Source organism: Cataglyphis hispanica, chromosome 14, assembly GCF_021464435.1.
Source record: "Cataglyphis hispanica isolate Lineage 1 chromosome 14, ULB_Chis1_1.0, whole genome shotgun sequence".
Classification (NCBI taxonomy): domain Eukaryota; kingdom Metazoa; phylum Arthropoda; class Insecta; order Hymenoptera; family Formicidae; genus Cataglyphis; species Cataglyphis hispanica.
In genome coordinates this window covers 3386581-3399049 of record NC_065967.1, presented here as the reverse complement: position 1 = coordinate 3399049, position 12469 = coordinate 3386581, and the positions used below count along the sequence as shown (strand labels likewise).

Here is a 12469-nt window from a genome sequence, read left to right as displayed (position 1 = left end):
TCATCGGCATGGGGTTGGTTGTCACGGGGGTGGAACACTCGGGGGCGGTTCTTCACCATTCGAGTCCCGATTTAGCGCTCTCGCTCGTCGCGGGGGTGCCGTTCGGAGAGAAAGAAGAGGGTGACGAGAAACACGGTCGGACACGCACCCCGTGCGCGGTGGACGGTCGAGCTCGCTCGCGAGTAAACCTGTTTCTGTACGCGTCGTCCCCGGTAGTCGGCCACGGTGATACGAAACAAGTATTGTCCCGTCGGGGCACGGAGGTTTAATTGTTGTATCATAATTAAGATAGTTTAGACGTTATATTAGCCGGAGGAACGGGAGAAGCGGATTGAATCTACTCATCATTGGTGTTGAAGAAGCAAGTCGTGAAAAAGAAAATGAAGCCTTGTCCTAGATGGAGAAAATAGTCGTTGTTATAGTAGAAAAGGAACGAGTCTTTACTTTTTCACAATTAAAAAATCTTTCATGTAACTGAGGAAACGAGTGCCCGTCATACTTGAAAAAAAAAAAAAAAAAAGTCTTTACTGCAATCGGAGAAGGCAAGTCGAAGGAGAATTTCTTGGAGAAGAAAATCAGCTTGGACATTTATCATCGCCTGGCGATCGTGACTCGAATTGTGAAACAGTTGTCATTTCCGACTGTTGGCGTCTGTACTATATCTTCAGGTACGTAGTAATTTGCATTCCGTAGAAATCTTTTAATGTGTATCTTTATATCACGACTTTCTATTACGTGTTCTTTTATTTTCTATATCGACTTACAATTTTCTTCTCAGTTATATTTTACCTAGATCTTGCAATTTTTTTTTCTGTTACTTTAATTATAAATAAATATTATTTTATTTTAAATGAATAAGATGCAAGAAAATGCAATAAGATGAACAAGCTCATTACACATTGCAATCGACGCTATATTGAAGCTTGAGAATAATTCTAACGAGTTTCGCCGAGCTTTTGAAGGGAATCAGTGTCGTAAAGAGAGGAGCCCCCTTCGAACATTGCTAAATAGATTGATAGTCGATTCACGGGTTCCGAGCAAACTGGTCCCGTGAGAATACGCGGGGGTCGTCGCGTAGGGTAGAAGTGCCGAGCGAACAAACGCCATAAACTGTTTGTGCTTTGGATTAGCCGCTGCTGATTTGCCTCTTACGAACAATGTCTGAAGTGACAAGCTGTGTAGGCGTTTTATTATGTTTTGATTTTTAAAAATTTATAAAAATAAAACGACTACATTATACATATGTGAGCATAAGTTTAACTTATTAACATGGACTAAACTAAACTTAATTAGATAGATATTAATTAGGTATTCACTGTATTTCTCACCGTATATTTCATCGTTAAATGTAGTCCACGGATTATGAGTTCTAGTAGTATAATCCTTCCATTATATAATATTAAAGAAAATTACAAAGTTATTCATTACAGACAGATTTTCCAAAAGGAAATATTATAAGATGAGAGAACACAAATAGAGAGCATGTGCGTGCAATAGCTAATAGTGCATAACAGGAAATGTTTCGTTTGGATTGAATTAATAAGTGAGATAATTACTTGGACTCAGGTGCGGTCGACGACGAGTTTCCGAAAGTTTCCCGATCGTTCGGAAAGACGTGTCTCGCCTAATTTTTTGGTTGGCTACACGCGCAAAATTTATGGCTCGTCGTTGGACTTAAAGTTTTTCTTAAGCAAGAACTTTGGAAATCGCAGGATATGTCTTTAAGCTTTAAACGAATCTGATGTTGATTTAATTGGCACCTTTAAAATATGTTAAAATGACATAATATTTTAAACATTGGATCCCCCTTTTATTGGATTATTTCTTATATGTTTTTTATAAGTATTTTTTGCAGTTTCTCGCGTTTTTCCTGAAATGGACAAACGTCGAAAATAAACGAAATCTTCTTATCTTATAAATGCGACGTTATAAATGTGTACTGAATTTAAAGTTCTCTTTTACTGAATAAAAAAGTTATTGCCAAGTTATTGATATTTGAGAAATTTTTAACAAGATATATTTTTCTAAATAATTAGTTTTTCTTCTGAAAATGTTCCATTTGTTTCGCAAATTTTATTTCCTTACAATTTTTCGTATTTTTTATTATTTTTAGCAATAAATCTGTAAAGTTACATGTAACACGGGATAAATCATGTCGGCTTAACATTTGCGTAATCTTTGAATCGTGAAATATAAATGCGATCCTCGTTCCCTTTTTCCCTCCCGGGAATGCAACTCGGCATATAAATCGCAATTGTAAAAATATACCGAGCTTATGAAATAAAAAGACTACCAAGTTGAGCTAAATACTTATGACGATCATAGAGAGTACATTACGTTTATTAAAATTATTATCCGAATGGCATATTTAATCTCCTGATCCTCTTGACAGACTCCGAACAGCAGCCCGCGGCTGTTATGTTTGCCTCTGATGCCACTCTAGATGATAATATTTTAACGCGCATACAGATATAAAGGCCAAAGGATTATCGTGTGCTATTGACAAAGCCGATACACTTCGCCGCGAGAGAAGCATTAAGAATTAACGTTGTTATATATAAATTAATAGAAAAGCAAAGTGGACGCGCAGAACTTGCATCATTACTGTTGTATTTAATATCGTATTTAATGTCGACTCTATATAACATTGTAAATATTGAAGGATTTATTGATTCATAATCGTGATATAATTTCTATTCATATTAATTTTTAGAAATAGATATTTACTCGGATTTAATGGAGATATTTAATTACGAGATTGATTTTCGCGTAATCGGTCTAATCGAGAGTGGAAATTAAACTCGACGAGACCAGATCGACGAGGATTAATTGCGGGTGTCAAGCGCAATCAAATATTGGCGACTGAGCGACGCGATGACGTCCACGTATTAATACTGATTACATCGCGCGTTCGCGCTTCGTGGTCCGACAGGATTATACACCGGCTGTTCCGATTTACATCTCCGCTGACGGGATAGCAGCGGAAGCTGCGAGGCAGAGCGAGGGAAGGCAGCCGCTCATAAATTATGCGAAGAATCTGCGAGACGCGTACAATTACCGAAAGGTAGGGAGATAGAAAAAGAGAGAGAGAGAGAGAGAGAGAGAGAAAACGATGTTTTCTAACGCGAGATGAAGAAGTTGAATCGAAAGGAGAACGCGCGCGAGAGAAGGTTTCGGAAAGGTTGAGAGAGAGAGAGAGAGAGAGAGTTCTGATGAGAGAGATAGTCATGATGGAAGGACAGAGATTTAACAATGTTACAATGAACGAATGAGCGAGCGAGTCTCTCCCGTGTTTCGTTGGCGAAGAGAGAGAGAGAGAGAGAGAGAGAGAGAGAGAGAGAGAGAGAGAGAGAGAGCCCTGGGATCGCAGATTGAATTGTAAAATAACCGAGAGGGGAACAATACGCCCCGGTACAACATTGTGTTTGCATTTAAATAATCCGCGAGCCCGCGGGTACGTAATCCTGAGAGAGCATCGTCGCGATTTCTCGTTCCCCCTCTCGTCTATTCCGCCCGCGCAATCTCCGACGCAATCCTATATAATCTCGCAGCGACATTTCCCTGAACTTTGTCGCATCTCGATGATTATGACAATAACCGGGCTTATGCTATCTTGACGATTAATTTTCAATCATTAAATCTTCTCGAATTAAAGCGCACTTGAGATTAATTGAAAATTATTTCCGAAAATTTATATACGTCCCATCTGAATCTCTCGACGATTAAACTTAATTATCAAATTTAAGATTAGATTAAATTTCCGTTAAATTAAAGCGTAATTCAGGCCATGCTTAACTCTCATTATCCACATCTCTATTATGAAAGCCGAATGCTTATTACTCATTTTTTTTCCATATAGAAAGTTTTATTGAAAGATATTTTATTAATACACGAGCTAAAAACAATCGCTATTAAACGTATATTTGTATGAATCATCATAAATGATAATCAATCTTGTGTTGGAACGTCATTCCTAACATGGATGACAGTTGAGTACCTTTCGCTAAGTGGAACGAGTATCTCGCGATTGTTGCAGCGATCGACCGTTCGTTCTATTCGGTCTGCGCTATAATTGTAAGTAGCGAGTAATTAATGCGGTCGATTCGAGTCCGATCCGTCCGACCGCTAACCAACGGAATCCGCGAGGCTCGTCGAAGCGCGGGTAGCAAAGGGAATGGAGGGAAGCGGGCAAACTCGCGATGGACGAACGACGGGAGGATGAGGGGTGAACGGGAAAGGGGAGGGGGCTGTTCCGGGTCGGGTACCGACATTGTTTCACGGTGGATGAGAATTTAATTTGCACGGTACGAGAGGTGGTAGCGGCGACGAAAGAGGAAGAGAAACGAATAAGAGGGAGAGAGAGAAAGAGGAAGAGGAGGAGGAGGAGGAAGAGGAGGAGAGGGAGAACGCTCGGATGGGTGCTGCCTTGTTTAAGCGTGGGTGGGGGTGTCAAATTGAATTACCCCCTTGTACCACGGCTCCCCGGGGACGTTTGCCGGGGCGCTGGCGCTCTCGCGCTGCCTCCGGACGTCGGGGGTGATTGCATCGGTATCTGTGCTCGTACACACGTAGCCGTGCACGTAATACATATACGTGTGCGCGCGCTACCTTCTCCACGGAGGCGTTTTCAATTAAAATCAACACCGGGGGTTGGCCCCGACCTCGCGTAGCCCCCTTCTTCTCGTCCTCCTCTCCTCGCCGACCGTTTTGATCTCTTCCTAATCGGCGCGTACCTGTTCCACGATGCATTCTCTCTCCCTACCCCCTAACCCCTTCTCTTCCTTCTCCTCTCTCGAACCACCTTCCCGACTCTTTCGCTCTCTCCGTTTTCCACGTCTCTGTTGTCTTATGTGTGCATTATATTATTAACTCGGTTATATATAACTGTATCGTTCGTGTGGTAGCGACTAGAATTTCCTGTTACGTTATTTGATAGAGAGATATATACCGGAATTCTCTTCTAGTGATTTATTTATCCTGTGTCCACTCTATACGTCAATCTTTTGATGAAAAAATTTCTTGCAATGTCGAGAATCGTTTTTGTAACAATCGCGCATTCGACGTGCGCATCCTATCTAAAATTTTTTTTTTAAATTCTTTTCCAAATATTTGAGAGCATTTAATTAATCTATTTGCGGAATGATTTTTGTATGTTGCATCCGTATTTATCCATATTTATCGTATATTTTTTTCCGTTTCTTGTTTCTATCTTTAGAAGAAGCGTGTGATTTTTTAAAATACATTTGATGATGAATTTATCACAAAGCTGTTGTCAACGGAATAACTTTCTCTTCTGTCTTTCAAATTTGTTTATCGCTGAAAAATTTCGTTTTTCAAAAATTCTCTCTCGAAGATCCTTGTCGCACTAACTTAAACTAACGAAGAAACCTTCCGTAACTTATTACAGACACTTGAAATTTTTCGATCTCTTCTTTTCCGTCTCCGCTAAGAGGATAAAGAACCCGATTCGCGGAGCCGACTCTCATTTTCGCCTTTAGCATTACGTTTTTCCTTTTTTTTTTTTTTTCTTCCTTATCCGACGAAAGGTCCTCGCGAAAGGAAGTCTACTCCATGTAACCTGGCGAATCGTTCTCATTGAGAAAGGCATCTCGCTCTCTTTGCAAACTCCTTGCTACTTTGATTCGTGGGAAAAAAATACGGAGACGTACCGATTGATGGTTTGCTACTAAATTATTTTCTCGCAAAGCCTCTTCATGTCTGCCGCGAATACGGTATTCAATCAGATATCGTCACTTTGATTGAAAAGGTATTAAACATAATTATAAAGTATGAAGAAAAATGCTTTTATCTTTAAAACTAATTTTTTTTAAACAGATGTTTATAATTAAAAAAAAAATTCTTGATACTTTTTAATTCTTTTTTTTTTTTTCAAAGGACTAAGTCAAGAGATCAGCGCTTTAACATTGTTTTTCTCGGCGCGATTAACGAATCAACCAATTACCGATTACGGAAAGAAGCCGAAAAGAAGGTTAAGCGAGAGAAAAGGGATTTAATCATCCTTAATTCTATTCCGTGATTCGAGAAAAAGAGAGAGAGAGAGAGAGAGAGAGAGAGAGAGAGAGAGAGAGAGAGAGAGAGAGAGAATACGCGACCAACGACCAGCGCTTTGATCGCACGGGTTTAATTTCAGCGAGTCTTTGGATTCGCTTAATCACCGTCTGATAATTAAGGAAGGCCTTTCGAGAGACGACGACGACGACGACGATGATGACGACGACGACGATGAGGACGACAAAAACAACTTAATCACACCTTTTAATCGGCACGCGTGTTTTTCCCAATCCCGGATAAACGCGTTCACTTTTTTGCCTCTGATAAACTTGGCATATATATAAGCATCAATAGAAGCTCCAGAAGATCTCAGTCAAGTATCAAGATAATAAATATAACGTGTGACAAAAAAGATATGTGAGAAAAAAATATATAAAATATATATTGTGCAATTGAAATGACCAATGATTTCCTTGTTTATCAGCCAATTGGCGAAACAATTAGCAATTTTTTATTTAGATTTTTTAAATTAGAATTAATATATTATAAATATACATCGCACATATGCGCATACTGAATATTCTGTAAAAAATAGATTTGTGAAGCCTTAGTTTGCAAATCCCGTTTATAATGCAGCTTTCAGTTTTATCATTGTTTCCATATTCGCTTTTGTAAAAATATTATTGGAAAAAGAGAGCTTTAGCCTTTATCCTTTTGTCAAAAAAGATCGAATATAAATGGAGGTCTGAGAGCAGCGCGCGTTACCGCTTACGTTATATGAAAAGTCGCGTTATCGTTCGCGATTTAATTGGCCGGCGATCGCGCGGCAATCGGTCGGGACAGAGCAAAAACGAGGAGGGCCCGCGATTTAATTGAGCTGAATGCATCCGGACGCGGCGGCACATCGAAACAGAGGAAGAGAGAGAGAAAGACAGGCAGAGAAAGAGAGAGAGACAGAGAGAGAGAGAATGCTGATCGATAAAGTGTAATAAATATAATTACAACGAGAGGGTGGAAGAGATACGGGAGTAGAGGAGGATGTTTTTTTATCCTGTGCGAGTGGGAAACGCGGAATTTATTAGCGCGACCGTAAAACATCAGAGATTATAATCAATCTCGTCGATGATGATAAAAAGTACATCGAGAGGCGAATTATTGCCGCGTCGCATCGATGATGCATTTTCCATTAGGCCGAATAGGTTTGGGATCTGAATAACGCGATACAGACAGCACAAAATTACGAACAATTTCCGAAACATTGTTAAAACAATCAATTTTGGAAACAATGATAAAAACGACAATAGCAGCAATGATTTTTAAATGCATGAGAGACTGAAGGCAGAGTATGAAAATACGAAAATGAGAAATTTTTAAACAAAATATACATGCATCAGAGCGAGATAATAATTGCATTGTAAGACGGGGTTTATGAATATTTAATTAAATATCATATTTCAGAATTTTTGAAAATTTAACATTACAAATATATCTTGATAATTATAGTGATTGTTGGATTGCGTATAACATTTAAATACAGACTTTTATAAATATAGTTAATAAATAGATAGATACTACGTTTTTTCATATACTGTATAAATTTCTTCTGATATCAATTTATATACTTTGAGCTGATTTAAATTAGGTATATTAAGATGGTCATAAACAAGATTGTGGATAATTCTGTTCGTCGTCTCATTAATTCGGCAATAATCTCTTTTTCAGGATGGATGGGCCGGCAGTGCTGTCGATGCCGCCGCTGACATCTTCACAAAAATCGGCACAGTCACCGCAACCACAATCCCATCCAAAACAGAATCAGGTAAACGCAGACATCGGATAACACAAAGCCTCGAAATTAATGGATTGAATTTTTTTCAAATGATATAAACTTGAGCCAAAAAGATATTTATGAAGAATAAACAAATATGCAATGTTTAAAAAATTCTAGTTTAAGTAAATAAAACTATGTAAATTAATATATATTATATATTTTTAGATATAAGAAAATAAAAGTGTCTGTTTTTATGTCCTCGCGAAACAAATAAAAATGTATTATTATACGACCTCGATTAGTATTAGATCGACTATAAACACTAGAAAAGTTTCGTGAATCATGAAAATCTTTCATTGAAATCACTTACTATAAATAAAAGATCAAACCGGCGGCGGCGCAGCAATTCTGAGGAGCATCGTGGTAAAACTAAACCGATAGGAGTTGCAGGTGGGTACCGTGTCGCTTTATGGGATCCACATCGTGTCGCTTGTGATCGAAGGCCAAGAGAGGCTGTGCCTCGCACAGATCAGCAATACTCTGCTAAAGCAGTTCAGCTACAACGAGATCCACAATCGCCGAGTGGCGTTGGGTATCACCTGCGTGCAGTGCACGCCGGTGCAACTGGAGATACTTCGTCGTGCAGGCGCGATGCCGGTGTCCTCGCGTAGATGCGGCATGATCACTCGTAGAGAAGCGGAACGTCTCTGCAAGTCCTTCCTCGGCGATAACGCACCCCCTAGGTTAGTAGGGAATGACTCACAATTATTAATTTGTTATTGATCTTAATTTAAATATATTTTTTGCATTCTATCGGATCGGAATTGAGTCAGAAATGATTTTGATTCGAAACTTCGCTTACGTTCTTCTTCTCCTCTTTCTTTCTCTTTGGGAGAAAGATTAAATGAGAAATTTTATAAAATATTCTTTTCTACTCCTCGGAGTTAGCCAGCATTGAATCAAATGAAGTTTCGGTTTGATACTTATCTCAATATGATTATATAAAAACTCATATATGTGGGCTGGGACTTACATAGATTACCCGAGGACTTTGCGTTTTCCGTTCATCACGAGTGCGCCTGGGGCTGCCGCGGCGCGTTTCTACCCGCTCGTTACAACAGTTCACGCGCCAAGTGCATCAAGTGCACGTACTGCGGCCTGTTCTTCTCGCCGAATAAATTCATCTTCCATTCGCACCGTATCGGCCCGTCCGACAAGTACGTGCAACCGGACGCGGCCAACTTTAACTCCTGGCGCCGTCACATGAAGCTGTCCGGCAGCCCGCCGGACGAGGTGGTCCACGCCTGGGAAGACGTCAAAGCGATGTTCAACGGTGGGACCAGAAAACGTTTGCTGGGCAACGCGAACAGCCCCCGAGAATCGCCGAGTCCGGCCAAGCAGGCCAGATCATCGCCAAACTCAGCCGTCCAGATTTCCACCCTGGTACCGACACCGGCGCATCCTCGCGTACCGCCATTCCCGGAACTTCCCCTACCGTTATCCCGTAATCTCGTCATGGACTATGTGTGGCATCAGCATCAGCAAGCGGCGGCGGTCGCCGCGGCCAAGACACCAGGCCCGTTCGCCTTCCCGCCCTACGCTCTGCCCTGGTTGACCAAGCGGAGTCCCATCCTTTTTCCCGGTAAGCCATGATTTATAAGAAATAAAACGGAGAATATAATTGTAAAGTAATTTTCAATAATGGAATATGTCCGTGGATATGTATTTTAAAAAATTTATCGAATTTTAGTATTAGAAATAAGCGTTCTTTTTAAAAAATTGTAATTCTTTTCTCACATAGATATTCTTGCTGAATTTTAATCTTTATATCTTGCTGACTATTAACCAATCTATTGACCAATTAAAATATGTTTAAGAATCATTACGCAACTAATTAATATATTAATGATCAATTTTTTTTATGTTTATCAGACGGAAAATCGTTAATTCCATTTACGCAGTCCTCCATATCGTAAAACTATAATCATTATCATTAAGAACTAGTTATCATCTCCATTGACGACATTTACCTTATTTTTTTGCGTAATTAACGGCTAATAGTCGTCTCGACTTCAATTAAGTAACATATGATTGCGATTTGCAGGACCGCTACCGCCGCCCATAAGCGGTTCCAGCCCCACGGAACCTTTGATTCCAACTGTCAATCCAACTTTACATCAGTCTGCATTTCGTCCGGTTATTCGCGGACCACCCATCGTCGAGCCGGCGGTCATCCCCGAGCGACCAACAGATATTAACCAGAAAGAAGAGAACTCCGACGATGAAGTCGACATCGAGACGACGGAGGATGACCCGGTGACCCCGCTCAATGCGAGTCTTCAGAATCTCCACTCGGCCTCGAATTCCGCCATGAGTAGCCACAGCGGACGGAGTACATCGCCGCAATGCTGGAGTCCTCCCCGAGAAACGGTAAATCTCACCCGTTTTTAAAAGTTTATCTATGCGCGATCGCACGAGAGTAAATAAAACAGTAAAGTAAATAAAGTAATTAGAAAAATCGGCAAAAAAAATCTGCGAATCTTTGAATTTTATCGCGATTGCATCTCGAGGTCTGGTGCACGAACATCGCGTGCAGCAGACGATCGTAGCGTGCGTAGCGCGGTCACGCTAGCGTGATTATATTTGCCGTGTCTTCGTGAACAACGGGAAGGATTCGCCGCACGCACATACGAGGCGAGACAAACGCACGACATATTTCCAGCGGCGACACTTCTTCCGCTTATCGTTGAGTGATTCGTAATCGCCCGGCGATAATACTGCCGCGCCGCCCTGCGAGTGATTGCACGTGCGTTTTGACAGACCGGCACGTGGCCGTGCAACGTAACACTGTCACTCCTTGAACCCGCGTAGCGGAGTGTCTGAAAGTGTTCAAAGACTGATTAACAATGATTCGCTTTAAATTGATTGCATTGAAGGAGACGCATACTAATCAAATTTTAAAGTTAAGACCATATTTTTTGTAAAAGGAGGATTACATTTGAAATTTTCGAATATCTTTTAAAATTTTTTATTATTGATTTTTTCATGATGAATTTAAATTGATTACTTTTATTAGCTCTAAAAGCCTGAAAAGCATATCTGTACGTATAATTAGATTTTAGGAAATATTTTGAAACTGAGATGAGAGAGACAGAACTAAAATCGGGAAAATTTTACCGAAATTTAAAATTTCGGGAAAAAAAAAATGAGAGATCTGTTTCTGATACAGAAGTCTGAGGTAACATATATATGTTAATCGCTTAGAACGTAAATTCATTTGACACTGAAAAATTTAATATAAATTGATGAAAATTATTCAAAATTTGTTTACTTATACATCTTGTATAAGTGATATAAGTATAATTTTTTTTTCTGTTTTTTGAGAATTTCTTCAGCAGTCGGCGTAGCGAAAACATCGACTCTTCCCGAGAAGCAATTTATTACGACGTAACTCTTATTCACTCGATGGTGAGTGAATAAAGGTACACGTCTACGTGGTTTAATAACGGAGTATGTTTGCGTTGTAAGGAAAGTAGCTCCGCACTTCCTCCCCCACACCGCTCCCATCCCGATGCGTGACCGTGCGATGTCTCGCCTGTAAACGGCCAGCGAAATATTTCCCCGCAACATGACACTCAATGGCAAACAAGGTGCCGCCGCAAAGTTAATCGAATTAACGTCGTACCCAACGGTCACTCGTTTAATCGAGTCCTCTCCCCTTGAGAGAAATCGTTTGCTGCACACATGAAATAATGTATTTAGGCTAGCCAGAACTCGTCTGATTCCCGGCGTTTCTTTTCATTTTAATCTATCTCTTCTGAACTATTATTTAAATTTATGAATTGAATAGAGATAGATGCTTTTATGTATACAAATATTTTTTTATCGTTATTTTATAAATATGTATTGAATTTGCGAACGTTTAATAATTAATTTGTTAGAACTTTATTACTTTTTTATTTTCTAAATTAAAAATTTTACATGATAAATTTTATTTGACAGTTGTCATATCGTTATCAGATCGAGTATTTCGGAAAGTCGTGACAAATGCCTTTCCAGCTAGTTTTTCTCTATCACATTCATCAAAAAGTTTTGATATCGGGTTAAAATCCGCTATTACAACAGTATGTCAAATCGGTATATATCAGCCGGAATCGTTGAATATGTGTCTATAAGCCTTCATGACGAACGCAGAATCAATGCAATGGCAATGGTGTGGCTTGACGATCCTCTCTTTGATGTTGACTATTCATCATTCGTCGTCGTTACCGTTAACATCATCATTACCGAAAATTTTAAACGCGTTCGGTTGGAAACCATGACGCGTATGTACACACGATATCGTTCATTTAATCGTGTCGCGCGTCGCCGTAAGTGCGTTCGCTGATCGCCGGTCGTTTTAGTTCACCGAGTATTTACCGACACACAATAATTATCGCGATTGATGATGACGGAGATGGGGGAGATGGGAGAGAAGAGAGGGAGGGAGGGAGGTAGGGGGCTAAGCAGGGGGCCACCATATCACCACACCGGCGCACGAGCAATCAGACCGCAGAGCAAATTCTAGGGACGGAGTCGAGTAGTATTACGTTGCTGTTAGGATGTAAATGGCCGGGGCGGGACACGTCGTTACAATAATTCCGCCTGGCACCCAATTGCCGCCGCCGGCTCGTTACCGCCAGCTAA

General features: G+C 40.2%; 1 protein-coding gene across 10 annotated transcripts in view; it reads left to right on the top strand.

Annotated features, from left to right (window-relative positions):
- The window catches only part of LOC126854695 (SKI family transcriptional corepressor 2), a 90891-nt gene that overhangs the window by 63580 nt on the left and 14842 nt on the right, over positions 1-12469 (top strand). For 7 of the 10 annotated variants that reach the window (XM_050601674.1, XM_050601671.1, XM_050601673.1 and 4 more), the window contains 4 exons: positions 7735-7831; positions 8225-8526; positions 8821-9425; positions 9888-10213. In XM_050601674.1, coding sequence (XP_050457631.1) covers positions 7735-7831; positions 8225-8526; positions 8821-9425; positions 9888-10213 — 1330 coding nt within the window. Of the gene's footprint in view, positions 1-243; positions 669-2932; positions 3065-7734; positions 7832-8224; positions 8527-8820; positions 9426-9887; positions 10214-12469 lie in introns of those variants that run through there. The other 3 variants (XM_050601676.1, XM_050601678.1, XM_050601675.1) reach the window with 3 other exon arrangements.